The 22047-nt window shown below is 36.2% G+C and overlaps 1 protein-coding gene across 4 annotated transcripts in view; it reads right to left on the minus strand.

Annotated features, from left to right (window-relative positions):
• The window catches only part of Ctl2 (Choline transporter-like 2), a 154491-nt gene that overhangs the window by 14125 nt on the left and 118319 nt on the right, over positions 1-22047 (minus strand). For 3 of the 4 annotated variants that reach the window (XM_083110122.1, XM_083110125.1, XM_083110124.1), the window contains exons 5-7: positions 19716-19840; positions 14244-14409; positions 10994-11225 (exon numbers count right to left, since the gene is read on the minus strand). In XM_083110122.1, the coding sequence (XP_082966248.1) occupies positions 10994-11225; positions 14244-14409; positions 19716-19840 (523 nt within the window). The remainder of the gene's footprint in view (positions 1-10993; positions 11226-14243; positions 14410-19715; positions 19841-22047) is intronic. The other variant, XM_083110123.1, reaches the window with a different exon arrangement.

The following is a 22047-nucleotide window of genomic DNA, read 5'->3' on the forward strand; positions in this document are numbered from 1 at the left end:
CCAGTGAAGTACCATAGACTATAAGAATATATTTACATTCATTGTTTGCACATTACACAATAGTTTACATTGGTCTGTGTGTTACACAGTTTATGTAGACAATGTAATTTACACTAAAAGTGATTGACAACACTGCTTTGAAGAAATAGTGCTATCTTTTAATCTTGTTGGTTTCCTTAAAGATAAACATTCTTGGTTATAAAAAAAACAAAACAATCTATTCGTTTTCAAATAGCAACTGCTGGGAAAAGGGAAAAAAAGTAGACAAGCATGTGGCAATTGTAAAATGCAAATTAGCATATTATATATATATATATATATATATATATATATATATATATATATATATAGGATAATAGGATAAAAGGAAGGAGGGCCACAAGGGCTAAATAAAAAGTGAAAGAGGAGAGAGGAAACACTCACTGGACAAAAAAAATTCAAATTTTTCGTGATGGTATATCACATCTTCAGGAGTAGAGAGACATTGTATAACTAAGTGACTTAGTTATACAACGTCTCTCTACTCCTGAAGATGTGATATACCATCACGAAAATTTGAATTTTTTCTTTGTCCAGTGAGTGTTTCCTCTCTCCTCTTTCACTTTTTAGATATATATATATTGTATCAACCATGAGAATATACTGTTTTTTCTTCTTATCAGAAAATGGTTTTAGTAGTAAAGGAAAGTCTAAGGTACTCGTCACTCTTTTTAAATGGCTGAATCACAGAGGATATTTCTGGTTCATTGCTACAATACAAGGGAAGAGGCTGGAACAGCAGTTTAAAGAGTGTGTTTCAGGAAGAAGACCATTTATCAGTGATCAGCAGGCCCGTAGCTAGAGGGGGGGGCAGGGGGGGCAACTGCCCCCCTTTTAAATATACAGAACACCTGATATTCTCACTAATCTTTACAATTATATCCTGTATTACTCTAGCAACAGTATGGTATTTCAAACAACATACTAAAAGTCCCCGACAATCCGAGTTGTGCTCTGTCCGCCATATTGGAAAATGGCGGATGAACGGTGATGTTTGATCATAATTGCTTTATTAACTAAAAATGGTGAAGGCTGAGCCGAAAATGTGTTCAGACCAGGCGCGGAGCGTCCATGTAAGCCGTGTAAGCCGGGCTTACACTTTATTAGTTCTAGTAAAATGTATGTAATTATATGGCAAAATTCGTAAAAACTTCAAAGTTCATCTCGGCCCGATACCAGTCTTCGAGATCCTGTTTGTTAGATTGCAACACTTCAGCACAAGGGGCACATGGGAACTCCCGCCTTTTGCTTGCGGAAAGTTGTAAGCCGTCTGAATGTTGCCTTACAAATTTCTGACCGCGAAGGAAGCAGTGCCTACCGTATCTGGATGGAGAAGAGCAAGGAATATAGGGAGAAGAGCGGGCCAAACCCTAGGTTTGTAAACCTACGGCCACAGGCTTACAGCAACGTTGCAAACCTTATGTTTAGAAAAAGTGTTGTTCATGGACGTCCGCAGTATTTCTTTCCACCAGGGAGGATTAAGCAAAGTATTTTTTTTTTCAGGGGTTGGGGTAAACTAGGTATATTTCCCTTCTCAAAATATCTGCAACGCCCTTACAATAATTAACAATTTGATGTGACTGAAATGAAATTGTATGTGTGAAAATGGTTGACATTCATTTTTCAGGAAGTGTATTCTTGCCTTGCTCCTTCTGGACATCAATGGTGTCGTTTAAACTCCGAAATTATGCTACATACTACTAAATTGTTCTGTGATTTTCATATTATTAATATTAATTTATAACAAAAAAACATAAATATAAATTCGAATGGTTCAACCAACGGCATGGGTTCGACGTTATACGTGATAAGTTTGAGAAAATTTAACCACAACGAAAAGTGGCCCTCTTGTTTTATTTATATCCTCAACTTACAAACAATTAGAGTCGCTAGCAGTTTAATATACCACTATATGACTTGCTATATTTTTATTAAGAATATGACACGTCCTTTCCCATTGCACTATTTATTGTTATTAATTACCCTTTCTCTTGTACAAATGTTTATTGTGTTTGTGTTTATCTTGTGTAGTAGTTATGCTGTCTAATGTGTTTCTGTTTGTCTTGTGTAGTATCGGTGGTATGTAACGATGTATCTTGTGTTGTAGTTGTGGTGTCTAGTATGTTTGTGTAGTAGTTTGCTGTCTAGTATGTTTATTTTGTCTTGCGTAGTAGTTGTGCTGTCTAAATGTGTTTGTCTTGGGTAGTAGTTGTGGTGTGTAGCTTGTTTATGTTTATATTGTGTAGTAGTTGTGGTGTGTTTGTGGTTATATTGTGTTATAGTTGTGATGTGTTTGTGTGTGTCTTGTGTAGTAGTTGTGCTGTCTAATGTGTTTGTGTAGTAATTGTGCTGTCTAATGTGTTTATGTTTGTCTTGTGTAGTAGTTCCTCCATTCATATTGGGGGTTAGGCGTAGAGCTGACAACTCTGCACTGTAAAAAGAAATGTCAAGAAACAGCAATATAAGGCCATGGATGTTCCCAAGGTAAAATATTCCGGAGGTAAAATAGTCCCCCGTTCGGATCTCCGGGTGGGGACTACTTTGGGAGGTCCCTGGACTAAGGATAAGATCTACGTTAGGAATAAGGATATTAAATTAGGCACCTGGAATGTTCTGAGCCTTTACCGGCCTGGTGCATTTCAGTGTACAGTTAATGAGATAGTTAAGTATAAATTAGATGTAGTAGCTGTCCAGGAAGTTAGGTGGCCAGGAGAAGGGAATTGTAAATCTAAAAATTATACTTTTTTCTATGGTGGTACTCAAAATCATAATTTTGGAACAGGCTTTTTCATAAATAATAGAATTATCTCGGCTCTTAAAACAGTAGAATTTATTAATGATAGGATATCATATGCAGTTTTACAGGGTAGGTGGTGTAAAATTATTTTAATAAACATACATGCACCAACGGAAGATAAAGATGATAATACTAAAGATGATTTTTATACAGAGTTAGAACAGGTGTTTGATAACTTTTCTCAGTATGATATGAAAATTCTGTTAGGTGACTGTAATGCACAGATTGGCAAAGAAGATACATTTAAACCCACGATTGGTAAAGAAAGTCTTCATGAATTAAGTAATGATAATGGTATAAGATTGATTACTTTTGCAACCTCAAAGAATTTAATTGTGAAAAGTACCACTTTAAACATAAAGATATTCATAAATATACATGGTCTTCTCCAGATGGTAAAACTCATAATCAGATAGATCATATTCTCATTGATAAGAGAAGGCATACTAGTATAATTGACGTTCGTACACATAGAGGTGCTGACTGTGCCAGTGACCATTATTTAGTAATTGCTAAATTAAGAGAAAGACTCTCAGTGATAAATCATAAGCAACAAAATCTAAAAGTTCTAAAATTTGATACAGGAAAGTTTACTGATGAAAGAATTAAGAAAGATTACCAAATTAAACTGTCAAATAGATTTGATGTTTTGCAGGATTTAAATGATGATGAAAATATAAATGAAACAGACGTAAATAAGAATTGGGAGCACATACGTAATGCAATAGAATCAGCAGCTAAAGAAAGTATAGGATACCATAAACCGAGAAAAAGTAAGCCATGGTTTGATAATGAATGTCATAATCTAATAGAAATAAGAAATCAGGCTAGACTTAGGTGGTTAAATAACTCTGATGATACAAATCTAAACAATTATAATAGAATAAAGCGAGAAGTTAACCGCATGTTTAGAAGTAAAAAAAGAGATTACTTGAAAAACAAAATTAACGAAATTGAAACAAACAGCAAAAATAAAAATATCAGAGATTTATATAAAGGTGTAAATGAGTTTAGAAAGGGGTGGCAACCTAAAGTAAACTTGATAAAAGATAAAGACGGTGAATTTCTAGCTGACCCAAGTGATATTCTAAATAGATGGAAGAACTACTTTAATGACCTTTTAAATGTCCATGTAGGAGATAAATCAGAAGTAAATGAAGTTCACACAGCAGAACCTTTAGTTCCAGAACCTAACTTGACTGAAGTTAAAGATGCTATTAAAAGGCTAAAAAATAACAAAGCACCTGGCATTGATTTAATACCAGCTGAGTTAATTAAATATGGTGGAAATTCATTAATATGTCAAATTCATAAATTAATTTGTTTAATATGGAATAAAGAAGAAATCCCTCAACAGAATCCATAATTGTTCCTGTGTTTAAAAAAGGTGATAAGATGAACTGCAATAATTACCGTGGAATTTCTCTACTCTCAACAACATATAAAATATTATCTAACATTCTTTTAACAAGACTAACCCCATATGCTAATGAAATTATAGGTGATTATCAATGTGGATTTAAACGTAACAGATCAACTACAGATCAAATTTTTCACATCAGACAGACACTTGAAAAAAAGTGGGAATATAATCAAAATGTCCATCAACTATTCATTGATTTCAAAAAAGTATATGATTCGGTCAAAAGAGATAAAAAAAAAAAAAAAAGGTAAAGTGTTCCCCTGTGCATAGCACCACGCCATGAAGGCGTATAGGGGGTGTGGGGGTAACGCCCCACATTTTCTTGATCCGGTCGTGAGTGGGGGTGATGTGATCAGCATCACGCCCCTGACCGCCTTTACCCCCCAGGGGAGATAAATTATATAATATATTAGTAGAGTTTGGAATACCTAAGAAGCTTGTTAGTATGATAAAAATATGCACCAGTGAAACAGAAAGTAAAATTCGTGTGGGTATTAATATATCTGACAAATTTGGAATTCATGATGGATTAAAACAAGGAGATGCATTATCTCCATTGCTCTTTAATTTTGCCTTAGAATATGCTGTTAGGAAGGTAAAAGAATCTAAAGAAGGACTAAAATTAAATGGTGTGACTCAGTTGTTAGCATATGCAGATGATGTAGACTTACTGGGGGATGATGTGAATACAATTAAGAATAATGCTAAAATATTTTTCAAAACTGCTAAAGAGATAGGTTTGGAAGTTAAAAAAGAGAAAACTAAATATATGATTACAGGCCGAAACCAAGTGTTAGGTAATAATCAAAATCTAATTATTGATAACAACTCGTTTGAACCAGTTTCCAAATTCAAATACTTAGGAGTAATATTAACAAATGAAAATTATATTAAAGAGGAAATAAAAAGTAGGCTTAATTCAGGAAATGCATGTTACTTCTCTCTTCATAAACTTTTGTCTTCTCGTTTAATATCTAAGGAACTAAAAGTTAAAATATACAAAACAGTAATTTTGCCTGTAGTATTATATGGATGTGAAACTTGGTCCCTTACATTGAAAGAGGAACATAAATTGAGAGTATTTGAAAATAAGATCCTTAGGAAAATATTTGGACCTAAAAGGGATGAGGAGACAGTTGAGTGGAGAAGGTTACATAATTTAGAACTACATAATTTGTACTCATGTCCAGATATTGTTAGAATGATTAAATCAAGAAGACTTAGGTGGGCAGGCCATGTGGCACGAATGGGAGAGGAAAGAGGAGTTTACAGGATTCTTGTTGGGAAACCTGATGGTAAGAGACCTGTAGGAAGGCCAAGAAGATGGAGGGACAACGTTGAGATGGACCTAAGGGAAATCGGTAGGGATGGAAAAGAGTATATAGAACTTGCTCAAGATAGGGAAAGATGGAAGGCCTGTGTTGCTGCAGCCATGAACCTTCGGATTTAAGAAGGCTAGAGAGTTAGTTAGTTAGTTAGTATTACTCTAGCAACATAACAAAGACATTTATTGATCTTGTGTTTTAATGAGGTGGGTGGGATTCCAAATAATGTCGTACTAGGATTCAGACTTTGGGAAATTACTTCGTAATTTTCAGTATCTAGAACGTTATGACATTTTGAGAAGTCTTGTATTAAAGGTGCCTAATGTGTTTGGATGTTTTTCTTGGATGTGTTGCTATGAAGTTTGAACTACTTAATTTTTTGTTTACCAAGTCTACCATTTGGTAATAGTGATTCATGCAGTAGAGAGGGGGAATGGATATTTAATTTTTGTTACTTAGCTTTGCTTTTCTGCCACTTCTAGCTAATCGCGAACATGAGGAATGAAGTGAAATTGATGAAGAGGAACTCACAAACAGTGCCGCAACCACACGGGAGCAGGGAGCATTGTCCTCTCAACCTTGAACGGAAGTCCATTCTAGGGGGGCAAACACTTAAGTAAAAAACAAGACTAGCAGAATCTAAGAATAGTAGGACAAATGGATACTCAAGATAGAATTAGCTTTTTCTTCCAGACGGCCAAGGGAACTTGCAGGGGGGTGGACACAGGAAATTGCCCCCATTGGTTTCAAATTTTCCTAAAATTTTCTTGCTCGCTTCGCTCACAATGTCTGCTTTTATTATAGTCCAAGTCGAGAGCCATAGCTATGGGGCAGAACGGTCTAAATGAAATAAAAAATGTGTTAAAGAAAATTCTTATTAAGTTTTCAGTTTAAAAAATTTGGATCTAAAAATGTTCTTGCTTGCATCGATCCCAATATGATTGTTTTCTGTAATCCATTCTAAATTACCCGAGAGAGAAGTAAGACCAAATATGTAGCTACTTCAGACTGTTGCTGCTAAAAAGGTTTCTCTCAAATGCACGAATAATTCTTTTGAGGAAAAGGAGACAAAATTTGTATTATTTTTACTGTTGATTTTTTATGAGGCGGATGAATTGATTATGTAATGTATTTAATGTATTCTCATTAATATATATATATATATATATATATATATATATATATATATATATATATATATATATTAAAGAAGCTTTGAATGCATACACAATTTAGTGTTAACATGTTGCAAACTTATGTATTTTCTTATTTTACGTTGTTCCATGTTGCATAAATAAAATATATGTTGTACATGAAAGTAATACATGTCATATGTACAAATAGAATTATGTTCATCATGCATTTTGTGTCTTTCAAAAATACAGTTGTGTGCTTGTTTTCCAGTATTAGCTAATAGCTAATGTGAAATTGAACGTGTTGGAAAAATATTTTCAACTCATTTGTTCCATCACAAATGTTTTAGCACAGACTTCTAACCCCTTCTTGCGTGATTTTTAATAACGTCTTTGATGCTACTATTATTACTACCACCACTATATTACAATTATTATTATTTGCACGTTTGTCCTGGTACTGGCCCCCCTCCAGACACAAATTCGTGGTTCCGCCCACTGGCGAACGCAGGATCTTTTGTTCTGGAGGGGCTGTAATTGTATAGGTGGATGCTTTCAGTGGCGCAAGCTTATAGGGATCCGTGGGAATATAGAGCACCTAATAATTTGTCGTGTTATATATATTTTCGTATTAAAATCAATAAATAATATTTTTAAAATAGCGAGTATGTTGCATATTAATATCATAATACATGGAAGGCAGAATTTGAGATTTTCGAAACTTATAAGAACACAATGTTTTTTTCACAATTTGGCATCCCTGACTGGTTTCTAGTGGGCTGCATACACAATAAGATATATCGTATATTTACAACTTTCCACTCTCAAAAATGTCAACTGGGGATAATTTTGTAGGGCTTGAATTTACCACTCTGGTTTTTCCAGAGTTTATGGTGCTTTTACTTGAAAATGTCGATTTTTCAAAATTTCGGAGGGAGCTGTAGCGTACGCCAGTGGTTTCGCCTCTGCTCACAAAGAACACTCATGACCTTGGACCCTTGGCTTTGTAGTGTGTTGTGTAACCATCCCACCATAGAGGTCGGCTGGTGAAAGATGTAGGACAGCTTAGTTGGTCAAATAATTATCAAACATGATGAAAATGTGATAGTGTTTTACATTTATTATTATGGTTAAAAAACGACAAAATATGTAGTTGGATTCTCATTAGATTCCTTTGTGCGTAAAATTCTTGCATACTGGAAACTAGAGGGAAACATTATGAAGCACGATTTATAAAGGGCTCCCTTGATCAGCTCTGCAGAGAGGCTCAAAGCTGTTGATACATGTTAATAGTCTATTAACATTATTGACCTGTAAATATCAAGTAGCTACAGTCCCGACTAGATTTTATATTTGTATTCTTTGGCAGCCCGGAAAGGTCATTATCGAAATACTATTATTTGACGTTGCTCGAACTTCATTTGTTCGTCGGAGTTTCAAGATATCATCCCTTTCCTGTTACTTATAGATTTTGTTATATCTGCCAATGCGACACAATATATTAAAAAATTTGCCCCCTCTGGGATTGACTTTGCCCCCCCTACTAAGAATTCCTGGCTACGGGCCTGGTGATCAGAACGCTACATTTTATAAGTAGCTTCGCTACAACTACAGCTACTCTTCCAAAATGTAGCTTCGCTACAGCTACAACTACATTTACCAAAAAGTAGCTCGCTACGCTACTCCTGTTCGCTACTCGCTACTTCGCTACTTTTGCGCTACTTCTGTATTAAAAACTTGATACAATCATATGGCTATTCAAAAGAAGCCCTAGTATGATAGTTGTACGTACTGAAAAATAGATTCTGTTATTTATTACCATGATTCCCTTCATTCTATAATTTTTATAGCAGTGTTACTTCAGTTATATATTTTGAATAAAGTGTTTGAGAATAAAGTACCTTTGTAAGTGGCATATCAATTCAAAAAACTAGGTCTTACATGTATCCGTGATGTTCTTATTGTCATTTGAAAATTATGTGACACACTTTTTTTAAAAATTAATTGGAAGAATATCACATGTATCGAAATTAACTAGAACGTGTTGCACAAAATGGGGATAAGATAAAAATGTGATATTTAACAATTTAATCTTCTTAACTTAAACAGAATGTTATTTGGGGGATGGCGGATATTTGCTCGATCCTTGAGGATAGCTGGGTGATGCTTCTAGTGGTATAAATGAGAAACAGATGGAGCAATGCTTTACGTAAGTTTTTCTGTTGGAAATGCTTCCCCGAAGACACAGTAATTGTCACCTTGTATTCAAAGCGCCCCAGGTTCGATACCCGGTGGAGGACACATGGTGGTTCGTTTTAGTCTCGATCAGCTGATTTGTGCATAAAGTGGACTCAAAACAAACACTAGGAATGACTCCTAGTTGGAAAGATGGGATCCTCCTGCTCCTCCATTCCCCACACTGCTCATCATTCATCATTCTTTCTCATTCTCACAATTAACCAAAAGTGGCAGAAAACGGCCTTAGATAAGAAAATAACTAAATAAACAATGCATCATCATTGCCATGATTAGAAAAAGTTAGAGAAAAGGGACGCAAAAGTAGGAAAAATACATAAATTTGAAAACTGTGTAATTTAACAAAAAAATGTCATTTCTGCAGGAAAGTCAATAACTTGTACGTTCTTTTTACAATATGATAAAATATATTGAGGAAACTGATGTGTAAACCCGAGTGTTCTAAACATATTGTAATTTTAAAATTTGCGAACGAACATTATGACCAAAATAATTGTAATTCCAGAAACACTATCGTTCTTGTAACAATAATTTCTTGCCGGTGTGATCCTATACACTTGCAATGATCAATGCTGTTAACGTACTGAACCATTGATTGCTGGCACTATTGCTTTGTCAGATTAGTAGAAAATGGATCGCCCGTTTTTGCACTGTATGTTGTGTTTTACACAGTAATTATCGATATTTTGCTGTCTTTACACCATCGATATCCATAGGATTTGTTCCAGGGGTGGCACAAACGGGCCATTTTTTCCTGGCGGTGTAGCAAATGCGGCATGATTCTCCCCAAAATAGCGATGCAGCTAAAATAAATGGCTATTAGCCGGAATATATTCATATATGCCAGTTAGTTATCTGGATATTAGAATTATTCAGATGCTAATGAAATAAATTACGCAGATATTTATAATCTGCGATATAAAGATATTTATAATCTAGATTATCTGTATTTGCATGTAATGGACTTTGTCTTTTTGAGTCTCTTGCAAAAGTAAGCAATATTGTCATTTATTTTTGACACCGTTGCCACATTCAAAAATTACCTCAAAATGCTGAGAAAAATGTAGCTGTAGCGAAATTTTCGCTACAACTACAGGAATTTTGTAGCTTCGCTACCACTACAACTACAATTTAAAAATGTAGTGCCGCTACAGCTACCGCTACAAATTTTGTAGCTAGCTACAGTAGCGACGCTACAAATAGCGCGCTACTTCCGACCACTGCCATTTATGTATGTGGTGGAACTTCAAAGGTCCTCTACACTGGGAACTTGTGCTACATGGTCAAACCATTAGTGTGAACCTGTATGCAGGCCAGCTGCAGTGAGTATATAATGTTCTGCTCCAACGTCACACAGCAAATCGAAAGAAGCTCCTCATGAAAAGTCACAATGTCCATCACAAATTTCAGGACATGGATGACCTGGAAATCCTACTGAACTCAGTCTATAGCCCAGACCTTGCACAATCTGATTGCCACCTGCTTTCTTCCTTGATCGACACACAGTTCAATTCCTTGAAACATGTGATGAACGGTATTGCCACATGTTTTGCATCAAAGACTGGAAATTGGAAAAAGATAATTGATTCCAAGAGTAAAGTAAAGTGCTCCCCTTTGCTTTGCACTACACCATGAAAGCATATAGGGGGTGTGGAGTTAGGGCCCCACACTTTCTTGATCACGGCCAAAGAAGGGGGTGATGTGAACAACACCGTGCCCCTGGCCACCTTTAACCCCCCTCTCCCCAAGAGTTTCCTCCAGGTACCCACTTTATACGACACTGGGTGGGTGCCTGAGACACTTGAATAGGTGGAAAAAATCCTCTGGTGGGGATTGCACCTGAGCCTCTTGCATGGTAGTCAGATGCCCTAATGACTGAGCTAACCCTGCTTCATTCATTCCAATGGCAATGGATTTTGTTTTGCAGAAGAGGTGACTGTTTTTCACATGTGCAGGAATGAATATGCTACATAGAAATACTACAAATTTATACACCCACCATGGTGAGTTATAAACGTACCTGCTCGCCTCCTTGATGAGTGCTATAGCTATAATAATACGTGATCGAAGGAATATAACCATGAGCAATATAATAACCAAAACGATTGCAGAAGCTATCAGGAAAGTTAGCCATGTTCCCTTCATTTCCAAAATTGGGCTAAAATTAAGCCGGAAGATATTTTCTGTCACTTGAGCTGGATTATCCTCCTGGTCTTTGAGGGAAGCATATTTTTCGTATGAAGCGTAAACACCTGCAAACAGACAACATATTTATATGTACATAATGAACAACGAAACAGAAGCCAGAAGGCTAACATGAAGCATGAGAAGGATATCAATCATGCACATGCATTTGTTGTGTGTATATGCAATTACTGTGTTTGGGGAGGAGGAAACAACCCAAGATGAATAATTATATCACATGTTACAGTTCTGTTCACTACGTATATTGTTTTTACAGATATTAAAACTAATACACCTATAATTTTGTGATGTGACCATGAATGATTAACTAACTCTCTAGCCTTCTTAAACCCGAAGGTTTATGGCTGCAGCAACACAAGCCTTCCATCTGTCCCTATCCTGGGCAAGATCAATCCAATCTTTTCCATCCTTACCGATTCCCTTTAGGTCCATCTCAACGCTATTCCCCCATGTTCATCTTGGCCTTCCTACAGGTCTCTTACAATCAGGTCTCCCAACAAGAATCCTACAAACTCCTCTTTCCTCTCCCATTCATGCCACATGGCCTACCCACCTAAGTCTTCTTGATTTAATCATTCTAATAATATCTGGACATTAATACAAATTATGTAGTTCTAAATTATGTAACCTTCTCCACTCACCTGTCTCCTCATCCCTTTTAGGTCCTCGTATTTTCCTAAGGATTTTATTTTCAAATACTCTAAATTTATGTTCCTCTTTTAATGTAAGGGACCAAGTTTCACATATATACAATACTACAAGCAAATTACCATTTTGTATATTTTGACTTGAAGAGAGAGTAAAAAATGAGGGAGTGTATCCAAGACACTTCCTGTTTCATTCACAAGTTGCATCCTTTCTTTCATGTATTTGTAACAATAGAAACTTGATTTAAAAAGTGTTACAAATGCGAAATGTCTATATTTATTGCATTCACAAAATACATATTTAATTAAATTTCCCTGCCAGATGCACATCTTTAAATTTCTTTAACAAAATAACATATTGTGATGTGCGTATTACTCACAGCTAAATAATGAAGAACTTTAAAAAGATCTAAGATCAATTACTTACTTGTGTGAGTACGAAATGTCGATCAAAACAACATTTCAGAGGTGAAGACTGCCTCCTTCTTCAGGTTAATGCGTATTCTTAGGCACCAAACATGGTGTCACGTTAAGAAAGTGTTAGTTGAGGATACAGGTTAACCTCTTAACTGGGTATGACGTAATACTCCGTTCTGGCTCTACTGATTTATAATGGGCATGACGGGATACTACGTTCTCATGTTCTTACTGCTGATATCTGTTGTGTATGACGAGATACTTCGTCAAATTACTTTCTTCTTTGTTTCACCAGATGTCTCTGACTTCCAGACTGTTGTAACCGTTAGAGTTAGCGGGAAGCAACGAACACAGCCCGACGTTCAGTTCTATCGCGTATGCAATAATGGCTCAGGCAAATCGGAAGCGACGGCGTGTTTTTCCTGCCGAGGAAATCCGAGATATATTGTAGTTGTAAATCTCGCATATTGTAAAAAGTACAACAAGGACCAATAAAAGAATAAACAATACCTAAATGGTATGCCATGGAGCACAGAAATATTAACTAAAATTTTGGTTTACGAAATTCATCACTTTATCAACAAAAATTCCCAGGGCAGATTGGGCTTTCGACGAGGAAATTTCCCAGTTAAGAGGTTAAAGGTTATGGTATCGCTTCTCCCAAGCACTGGCTGGGTGGTTCCTAACAGCTTCTTCGGACGTTTCTTTTATGAGGTTTTAGGTTTGTGTGTGGACAGACTGACGGTTTTTATAGCTAATATGCAGGTTCTTCAGTAAGTGTTTTTTACCTTAACCTGTATCCTCATTAACACTTTCTTAACGTGACACCATGTTTGGTGCCTAAGAATATGCATTAACCTGAAGGAGGGAGTCTTCACCTCTGAAACATTGTTTTGATCGACAAATCGTATTCACACACGTAAGTAATTGATCTTAGATCTTTTTAAAGTTCTTCATTCTTTAACAAAAATCAATAGGTTGATATTTAGGAGGCAACTTTAATCAAATTTCTTCTTATCTTGTCCATGTTTCTCACGATCAAAAGAGGACGTTTTTGACATTCAACAAGTTCTTAGATTCTTTCCAAATATTTTTTACTGTGGTTGATGTTTGTTAAAGGAGAATTACGATTAGAATTCTATCTGAAAATACACAAATATACACAAAATGAAAGAAGATAAATGCAAAAACAGACAGAAAAAAAGGATGAACTCTGATAGTACATTAAGCTTGCTTCAAAGTTTGAATGCAACGAACTAGTTACCATGTGTCCAGTTTGGCGGCAAGCTTGTCAAGTGAGGCTTGCCTGTGAAAGCTAAAATCTCATTTTGTGAAGAATAAGATGCAAGAAGAGACTTGCACAAAGCATGCCAGATTAAACCAACTTTGACAACCTAACACAAGCTTGTGTGTTATCTGGGAAAAGTCTGTGCTACTCTGATTTCCATAAAACTTAAAACTGATTGGCTATTAAAAGCATTTTTCTATTTATTTTTATCAATATCCAAAAATATTTCTCTTTCGAAATTTGATTCTTTTACCTCTCCCATATTATTATTATTAATCTGGAATTTTGACTTTAACATAAACTTTATTTGACTTGCAAAAAATCCTTGGGATTTCAATACTGCCAAAAAACTAAACTTAGTGTTTGTGCACATTCATAATTCAGTTGTACAGTCACGGACACTTTGGGCTTGTAACAATCCTATTGACTCTCAATGGGATCATTACAACCAAGAAATGTCCATAACAGTACAGCCACATGGTCTCAACAACTCCATTGACTTTCAGTGGAAATATTACACCCAGAAATGTTTGAGAGTTTACAACTTGACAAGTTAGATCCAACAAAATATTTATATGTGTAGATTTTGTCGACTGCTCCTCATTTCAAGAACTTCATTAAAAAATATCCTCGTGCTAAAACAAGTGAACTCATATTAATGAAGTGAACTATTTAAAAAGAAAATTATCATATTTTCACCAACCAATACTTACAAAAGGCTAACAGCACAATAACTGCAATAAGTGAGAACCACACCATTATTCCAGCTAACCATCTCATAATTATGATGTAAATCAGACACACAACCATGGCCAAAACAAGTGCTCCAACTATCATTGGCCATGAAAGAACCACATCTTGAAATATCATTTCACCGACCTGAAAAATAATAATTATATATATTTAGATAATTATCATACAATGTTATATTGTACAGTGTAAATACAAGTGCCTTCACCAGTTTCCATGAGAGTGGTTATCAGTGCATGCTAAAAAGCCATCTTAGGTTTGAATCCTGATAAGCTGTAAATGTTTCACTATGTTTGATTTCATTTCATCAAATCATGATCATATCCTCATCAGAACGAATAACCTAAACAAGTTAAAAAGCAATGTTAAGTATGTAAAATACAAGCAAATACAAGTACTCTACTCTTAATTACAAGTATTATTTAATTTACAGATTAACCTATTTTTTATAAATCGTTTATAAATTATAGAATGTACTTTAAAAATAATAAAATACTAGACTGCGTTTATGATCAACACAAGCAAAGTTATCAAAAGTGGTTGGCCCAACCGTACTGAAAATGCAGTTGGGCCAACGGTTGTGATTCCTTGAGAAATAACATAAAATAACATTTGCAGATACGAATAAATAAAAAATAACATTATTGAAATGTAATATAATGGTATAAAAATTCAGAAAAATAGATTTAATTTGTCTATTTTTTAATAACATTTATTGCCTGTGCACATTTTTCACTGATCTGTTATTTTAATAATTTAGGTGTATTTATGATTGATTCATTGATCACCATATGATGAAACTGATGAAGCGACACTCATAAATAACACCATGCCCAAAATCCTTTGCACTGTAGCATGCTGCGCTAACCACTCTAACATGGAGGTTGGCTGATCCTAAGTAGTGTAAATATTTCTATCACTAGGTTAATAGTAATCATGAAAAGGGATTAGTCTACTATTATGCGGCAGCTACAAGCACAAGATCCCAAGGCAGCCACTTAAGTTGAACAGCAGGTTATAATAAAAGCACTATTCTGAAAATGCTATATTTTGAAAATTGAGCCTTTGTCCCTGGACCCTAACTGACACAGCTGCTAAAGGTTAGGTAAAAAAAAACCAACAACTGGTTATTACATGTAAAAGTGAAATACATAAGAAAAAAGCAGTGGTTGAGGAGTTAGTCAATTTTTTAAGATCTATCCCATAATGCTCAGAGGGAACAAAGGACATTTTCAACCTCCGCTTGATAATAATAGTAACAATGGATGTATTGTTTTGTAATTCAAGTATGACATCCTTCTTATTTATACTAATGAACAAAATGAGACAGAACTGAAATACCATGTGCAGTTTTCAAGAAATGGCATGTTAATTCCTGCCACATGGAGGTGGCAGCATATGCTACCAGTTAGCCATACTATGGAGTCTAAATTTCACCAATGCACGTTTTGATTGTGGAAGATGATCTGTGATTTGACTATTACATTTCTGATCATCTTATCTGGGAATTTAGATTTTCACCAATACTATTCTTGCATTTTCTTTTAATTTTTCATCAGAATAAACATGGAAATATAAAACAAAACAATTATTAATTAATTTGGAGCAATAAAATTTTGTATGCTTAAATATTATTACATTACGCTATTTCTTAGTCCCATAATTTTTTACAATTTGAAAAATTCAATCCTCCCTAACATATAGTGGGCAGTGATACATTCACTGTTTGTGCAGAGATATTTTGTGGAATTAACACTTTTGTTACAAGGAGAATTACATTCACTAAACTCTGCGAATATAATGAGGAGGTATCTACGAGACACAACACAAACATACAACAGCATCCATCATGGGGGATCGTTCTGAAAAAAATATGTTCAAAATTTTGAAACTTTTGATTTTTGACCCTGGTATCACATGTCTGAGTCCAACAAGAGAGTTTGTGAGATATGTACCTCATGACATATAATTTACTGCCAATGATTGTACCCTATTTTGACTTAAAGCTTTATACCAGTAGGTCCTACATTTTGCTTATGATGATGTGGTAACTATATTCTTAGCCAACTTTGTGGGTGTGTACATTGAGTGATTGACTCATGATCTCGTCACCGTGAGTTCCAGCCTGAGCATGGGTGTTGTTCCTTTGTGAGTGTCCCTTTATTAACTCTCCTAATTATTGGCTATTGTCACCCTTGCAATTAGCCAAGAGAGATAGGAAAACCCATAAGAAAAAATACAAATATATACAAGGGTTCGATAAAAAGTAATGGCAACACTGCTGTCCCGTGAAAGGGGTGAGTCACAGCACTACAAGCGTTTCGTGGCTGATAAAGGAATGTCAGACGAGGAAGTATAGTGAGTGGGAGCGATTGTATGTTATTCAGTCAAAAACAGCAGAGCTCTGAAGCAGAGGACGAGAGTGCAAGCACCCTAACAATATGTTTAGGCAAGAAGAACAACGTCTCTAAGGCAGACGGTCAACGCAGCCTACTTCTGCACCTTCTTGCAACACCACCTTCGTCTCGCATTAAGAAGGAAGCGACGGCACGGTGTCCCATCATCCTGCTTGACAATGCAAGGTGTCACACTGCGAACAATGTGACGGCGCTCCTGCATAAATGGTAGTGGGAGGTACTGGAACATCCGCCGTATTCACCGGTATAAGACTGTGTGATAACGACCGTTTTGTCAAAATGAAGGAACCACTGGGCGGGAAGCACTACGACACGTGCGAAGCCATCATACGTGCTATAGGGTGGTCACTGCGGGACATCGGCAGAGATGGACGCGCTGACGGTGTACGACGCCTTCCATACGTGTGACAGAAGGTCGTAGAGATGAGGGGCGATTACTTTGAAGGAATGTAACACATGCTCCTCTGCCAATACAGTCAAGTACCAATTATACCAGTGTTGCCATTACTTTTTATCCAACCCTTGTACATGACGTTTAATGTTTCAGAAAACCCCAGATTCTTTGTTACAGTCTTGGTTCAAAGTCCACTTTTATGTACATAAAGGTTAATTGGGACTGGATCTACAGTCTAAAGTTGGATCCAAACCATTATGTGCCTCCACCAGGTATCAAAGCCAGGACCGCCTGATTACAAGGCAACGACGCTACCACTATGCCATTTGGAGGCATCCAAACAAAGTCTTTTAGTGCCTACCAGCTCATAAATAGTTTCAGTAGTATTACAAGTGTTTCTCTGAATGTAATTGATATGGTTCTCCACATTTCTTAGGGCATCATTTCTCAATCACAAAGAAACAGTAAGACTTCTGAGGATATTGGAAGAATATCTGCATATCAATATAAGTCCGAAATATTAAGTGTTTTCTGCAAGAAGTAGCAAGACAAGAAAATTCATAACATTTATTTAATTGATTTCTCAATGTTGATAATTACAGAAAATTTCCATTGGTGTAAAAATTTATCTTTGTCACCATAAACTTCATTAATAGCCTGAATTATCAAAGTCCCCCACCTTTTAAACCATTAATAATAAAAGACTACATTGAGCAAAGTTAAGAAGGGAAGTGAAAGAACTATAATTTCAGCAATGAAAAGTTCACCTTATTTAAGATTATTAATTAAACAGTTAAGAATGAAAGTAAAATGAAATCAAATTTCTCAACAATTTTTCAATTTTGTACTGGCCACCTAAATTTAACATTTACAAAGTTGAGCAAAATATTATGAATACTAGAAACAAACAAACAAAAAAAGCAAAATAATATAGATTAGCACCATCTGATTTCCAAAGTAGTTATAATTTAACATTAAAATACAAATTTCAATGATGACCTCATATTTTGAATCTTTCTGCACTTTCTTAAATCTTTTTATCAATACTATCTCATGCAACAGCAAACACTGCAAATAATTTTAACATTTGTAAAGTTATTGGCCTCACTTTTGTTTTACTAAACCCTGGCCTTCTGAAGAAGACATCTTAATTGTAAAAAATATGTTATTGAAGTTGTTATATTGTTGATATCTGGTGAGACAACAAAAGGATGTGCTTTAAATAAACAATATTCAGTGGCATAAATATGCATACAAGAAACTTTTACAAAATAGAATTAATGTATCATAAGTAATTCAGTGAGGAATGACACAATATGATGATCATCTATTTGCTGATATGGAGTGTGTTGTTGATTTTTTATAAAATTTGCAAAGGCTCACTGCCCTTTTGAAGTTTGCTCAAGAAGACAAACTCCCTTAATAGCGTTTTCAAGCAAACTTGTTAGCCTTAAAAGCTTTCTTGGAACATTGGAAAATTTTTGCAGTTGAATTGTTCGTCCCAAGCACACTTTTTCGGAGCTTTCCCAAGCCGACCTGACACTCTCAAGAGCTTTTTCAAGATGATTTAATAGTGTTTTGGAAATCTGCATAGACCTGCTATTGAGTAATTTGTCTTCAAGTGGCACATAGCACATGCTACTTCTCCCTTTGGTTTGAAACCACTCTTACAAACGTTTTGAAGGAGAAACTTTTCTAGCAACGTTACAACTTAAGATTTTTTTTTTCAATCAAAATTAAAGATTTTTGTTGGGCATTTCAAGTATCTAAACGGAAGTGGAAATAAATAAAAAAAAAACAAGAATAGGAAACCTAAATAACTTCTGGTGTCACATGTTTACATCCTAAGGCTCCCAAACTACCATCAGCAGATTACCTTCAATGGCAATCGTACCAAACCACCACAATAAGAATCATTTTTACCTAATTTTGCTATGTAATGAAGCCTCTAAAAGCAATGAAACATTGAAAATATCAAGAGAACCATTACCAATCAGGTGCGATAAATGCAGTGCTCATCACTACAAGCCATTCTACAGTTGGGAAAAATTAAGATTGTTATCATTCTTATCATTTACACCCCATTTTGGCAGACGAGCCAGATTATAGTAAAAATCAAGAGGAAATGCATGAAGTAAGGTTGTTTCTCACAATAAGGGTGAAACTTGCAGGAATTTTGCAATGACAGTTTTACTCCCGAGTGTACATATTTGTCACATACCTTCTCCCTTCCCCAACACAGCACATAATTTAGAGCCTCAAACATGCAGAGTTAATAGGGATATATACCTGGATATATTCAAAATCTCTCCATTTCATTTACATTCTAATAACCAAACTAAGATAAAACAGAAGTGTAAGCCATGTTGATACTAAAGGTCTAAAAAAAAAACTGATTTAATACACTGATATAGGGTTACTTGTAATCTCAATTGACAATAATTCATAAATTTTGAAGTAACAAGAATTTGAAACAAAAAAAAAAAAAGACAACTAAATTGAAATCAATGATTGTAGAAGTTATGCCATCCTCAAACTTTAAGATCTGTAAAATAAATATTTCACATGGCTATTTTTGAATTTTTAAGTTACATGGAAGAAAAGGGAATGGAAACATTTATTACCTCCTTAGCTTTGGAAAATTCAGCAAGTCCTTTTAACCCTTCCTCAAGATTATCAGCAATATTTTCAATATTTTCAGCAATTTCAGGAGGCAATTTCAAATCAGAAGGTATACAGCGACCAGCCACTACAAAAGCAGACCAAGAGAAAAATGATTAAAGAGAGGAAGCTGTTGCACTTGCAAATGAGCTAAATACAATATATTTTTTTTTACCAAGATCAAATGGTTAGCCGTACAATCACTAGCACCACAACTCTCAAAACTGAAATTTACATAGTGTGTTATTGTCAATACTGGAAACTCTGTATCCTCTGTCCCAGAGAATGAAAGAAAAGAAAGCACTCATTACAAAATCAGGAGGGTGGAAAGAAGGTTGATGAGAGCAAAGGCTTGTTCTAAATTATGTTCCCAACTTTAAACATATTCTATGTGATCAAAAGTATCCGGACACACTGCGAAACGTGTGTTTATCATAGAGGGTGACACAGTACTGCCATCTACCATGTGGAACACATGGTCAGCGATCTCAGTAGTCTGCAGACAGCACGAGACAGCAGAATGGGATGTTCTGAGGAACTCACGAACTTTCAACATGGTCAGGTGGTTGGGTGCCACTTGTGTAAGAAGTCTGTGCATGAGATTTCCACCCTCTTAAACATCCCTACGTCCACTGTTTCCGATGTTATAGTGAAGTGGAAATGTGAAGGGACATGTACAACCCAAAAGCATGCAGGCTGACCTTCCATGTTGACCTCCAGAGACCATCGAGTGTTGAAGAGGGTCGTACAGCATAATCGTCAATCATCCATCGCCAACATCACACAGGAATTCCGAACTGCATCAGGATCTACTCCAAGCACCATGACTGTTCGGCGATAGGTGCGGCAACTTAGTTGCCATGGCCGAGCAGCTGACCATAAGCCAAACATCAGACAGGCAAATGCCAAACGCTGCCTCGCATGGTGCAAGGAGCATCGAAACTGGACCATAGAACAGTGGAAAACCATTGTGTGGAGTGATGAATCATCACGGTACACAATGTGACAATCCGATGGTAGGGTGTGGGTGTGGCAAATGCCTGGTGAACGACATCTACCAGCCTGTATAGTGGCCGACAATGAAATTCGAGGTTACATTTGATCATGTTTCTCCTGGAAGGGGCTTGGCCCCCTTGTTGCTCTATGTGGCAATGTCACGGCACAAACTTACGTTGACATTTTAACCGCTTTCATGCTACCTACCATCCAAGACCAGTTTGGGGATGACCATTGTGTCTTTCAACACGACCGAGCACCCGTCCATACTGAAAGGCTTGTGGGGGAGTGGTTTGATAACAACGTCCCACTAATGGACTGGCCTGCGCAGAGTCCTGATTTGAATCCCATAGAACATCTCTGGGATGCTTTGTAACACAGACTTCGTGCTAGACCACACAGACCCAAATCAATACTTCTTCTCATTTTGGTGCTCCACGAGGAATGGGCTGCCATTCCCCAGGAAACCTTCCGCCACCTGATTGAAAGTATGCCTACGAGTGTGAAAGCTGTCATCAAGGCTAAGGGTGGGCCATCACTGTATTGACTGCCAGTGTTCCTGACAGAGAGCAGCCCAAACTTGTACTTCATTTTCAGGTGGGTGTCTGGATGCTTCTGATCACATAGCGTATATTACTCACTTTTAGTGGATTCCTGATTCACCAAATTGGTACAGATGGAAGGAACTCAAAAAGTTTACAATTGTCTACCTCACCATAGTTACACAGCATGGACTATTTGCTGGTAGGCGAGACAGAGAAAATTGCTGTCATCAAAGATGGGTGTGTGGGGTCCTAACAATACAGGTACATCCAGCTTGTATGGGGTCTCCCTGATGGCATAATGGTAATGTCATCACCTTGTGATCAGGGGCTTTTAGGTTAGATTTTTATTTGACTTTTGTTATTTAGTGCCACTTTTCTGCAACTTTTGGCTAGACATAGCGATGAGGATGAGTGATGATATGATGAAATTGATGAAGGGACACTCACCAAGAACACCCATGCTGAGATTCAAACCAGGGATCCTGGTGCAATAATCATTCGAGGTACATCGTGGTTTAGATACAACTTTAAACTGTAGGTCCAGTCCAGATTAGCCTTTATGTACATAAAGTGGATTTAAAAACTAAATCAGATTGACAACATTTAGTCTTTAGTTGAATTACTGCAAAACATTGAATTTTGCAGCATATTGCTACGTGTATTGCTGTGGTGGTTGCTATGATACACATTCACAGATCATGATTGATCTGTGGTAATTTTCTAAACTGGTGGGTGGTATCTACTGGTGGGCAGC

Source organism: Lepisma saccharinum, chromosome 23, assembly GCF_977018435.1.
Source record: "Lepisma saccharinum chromosome 23, izLepSacc3.1, whole genome shotgun sequence".
Lineage (NCBI taxonomy): Eukaryota > Metazoa > Arthropoda > Insecta > Zygentoma > Lepismatidae > Lepisma > Lepisma saccharinum.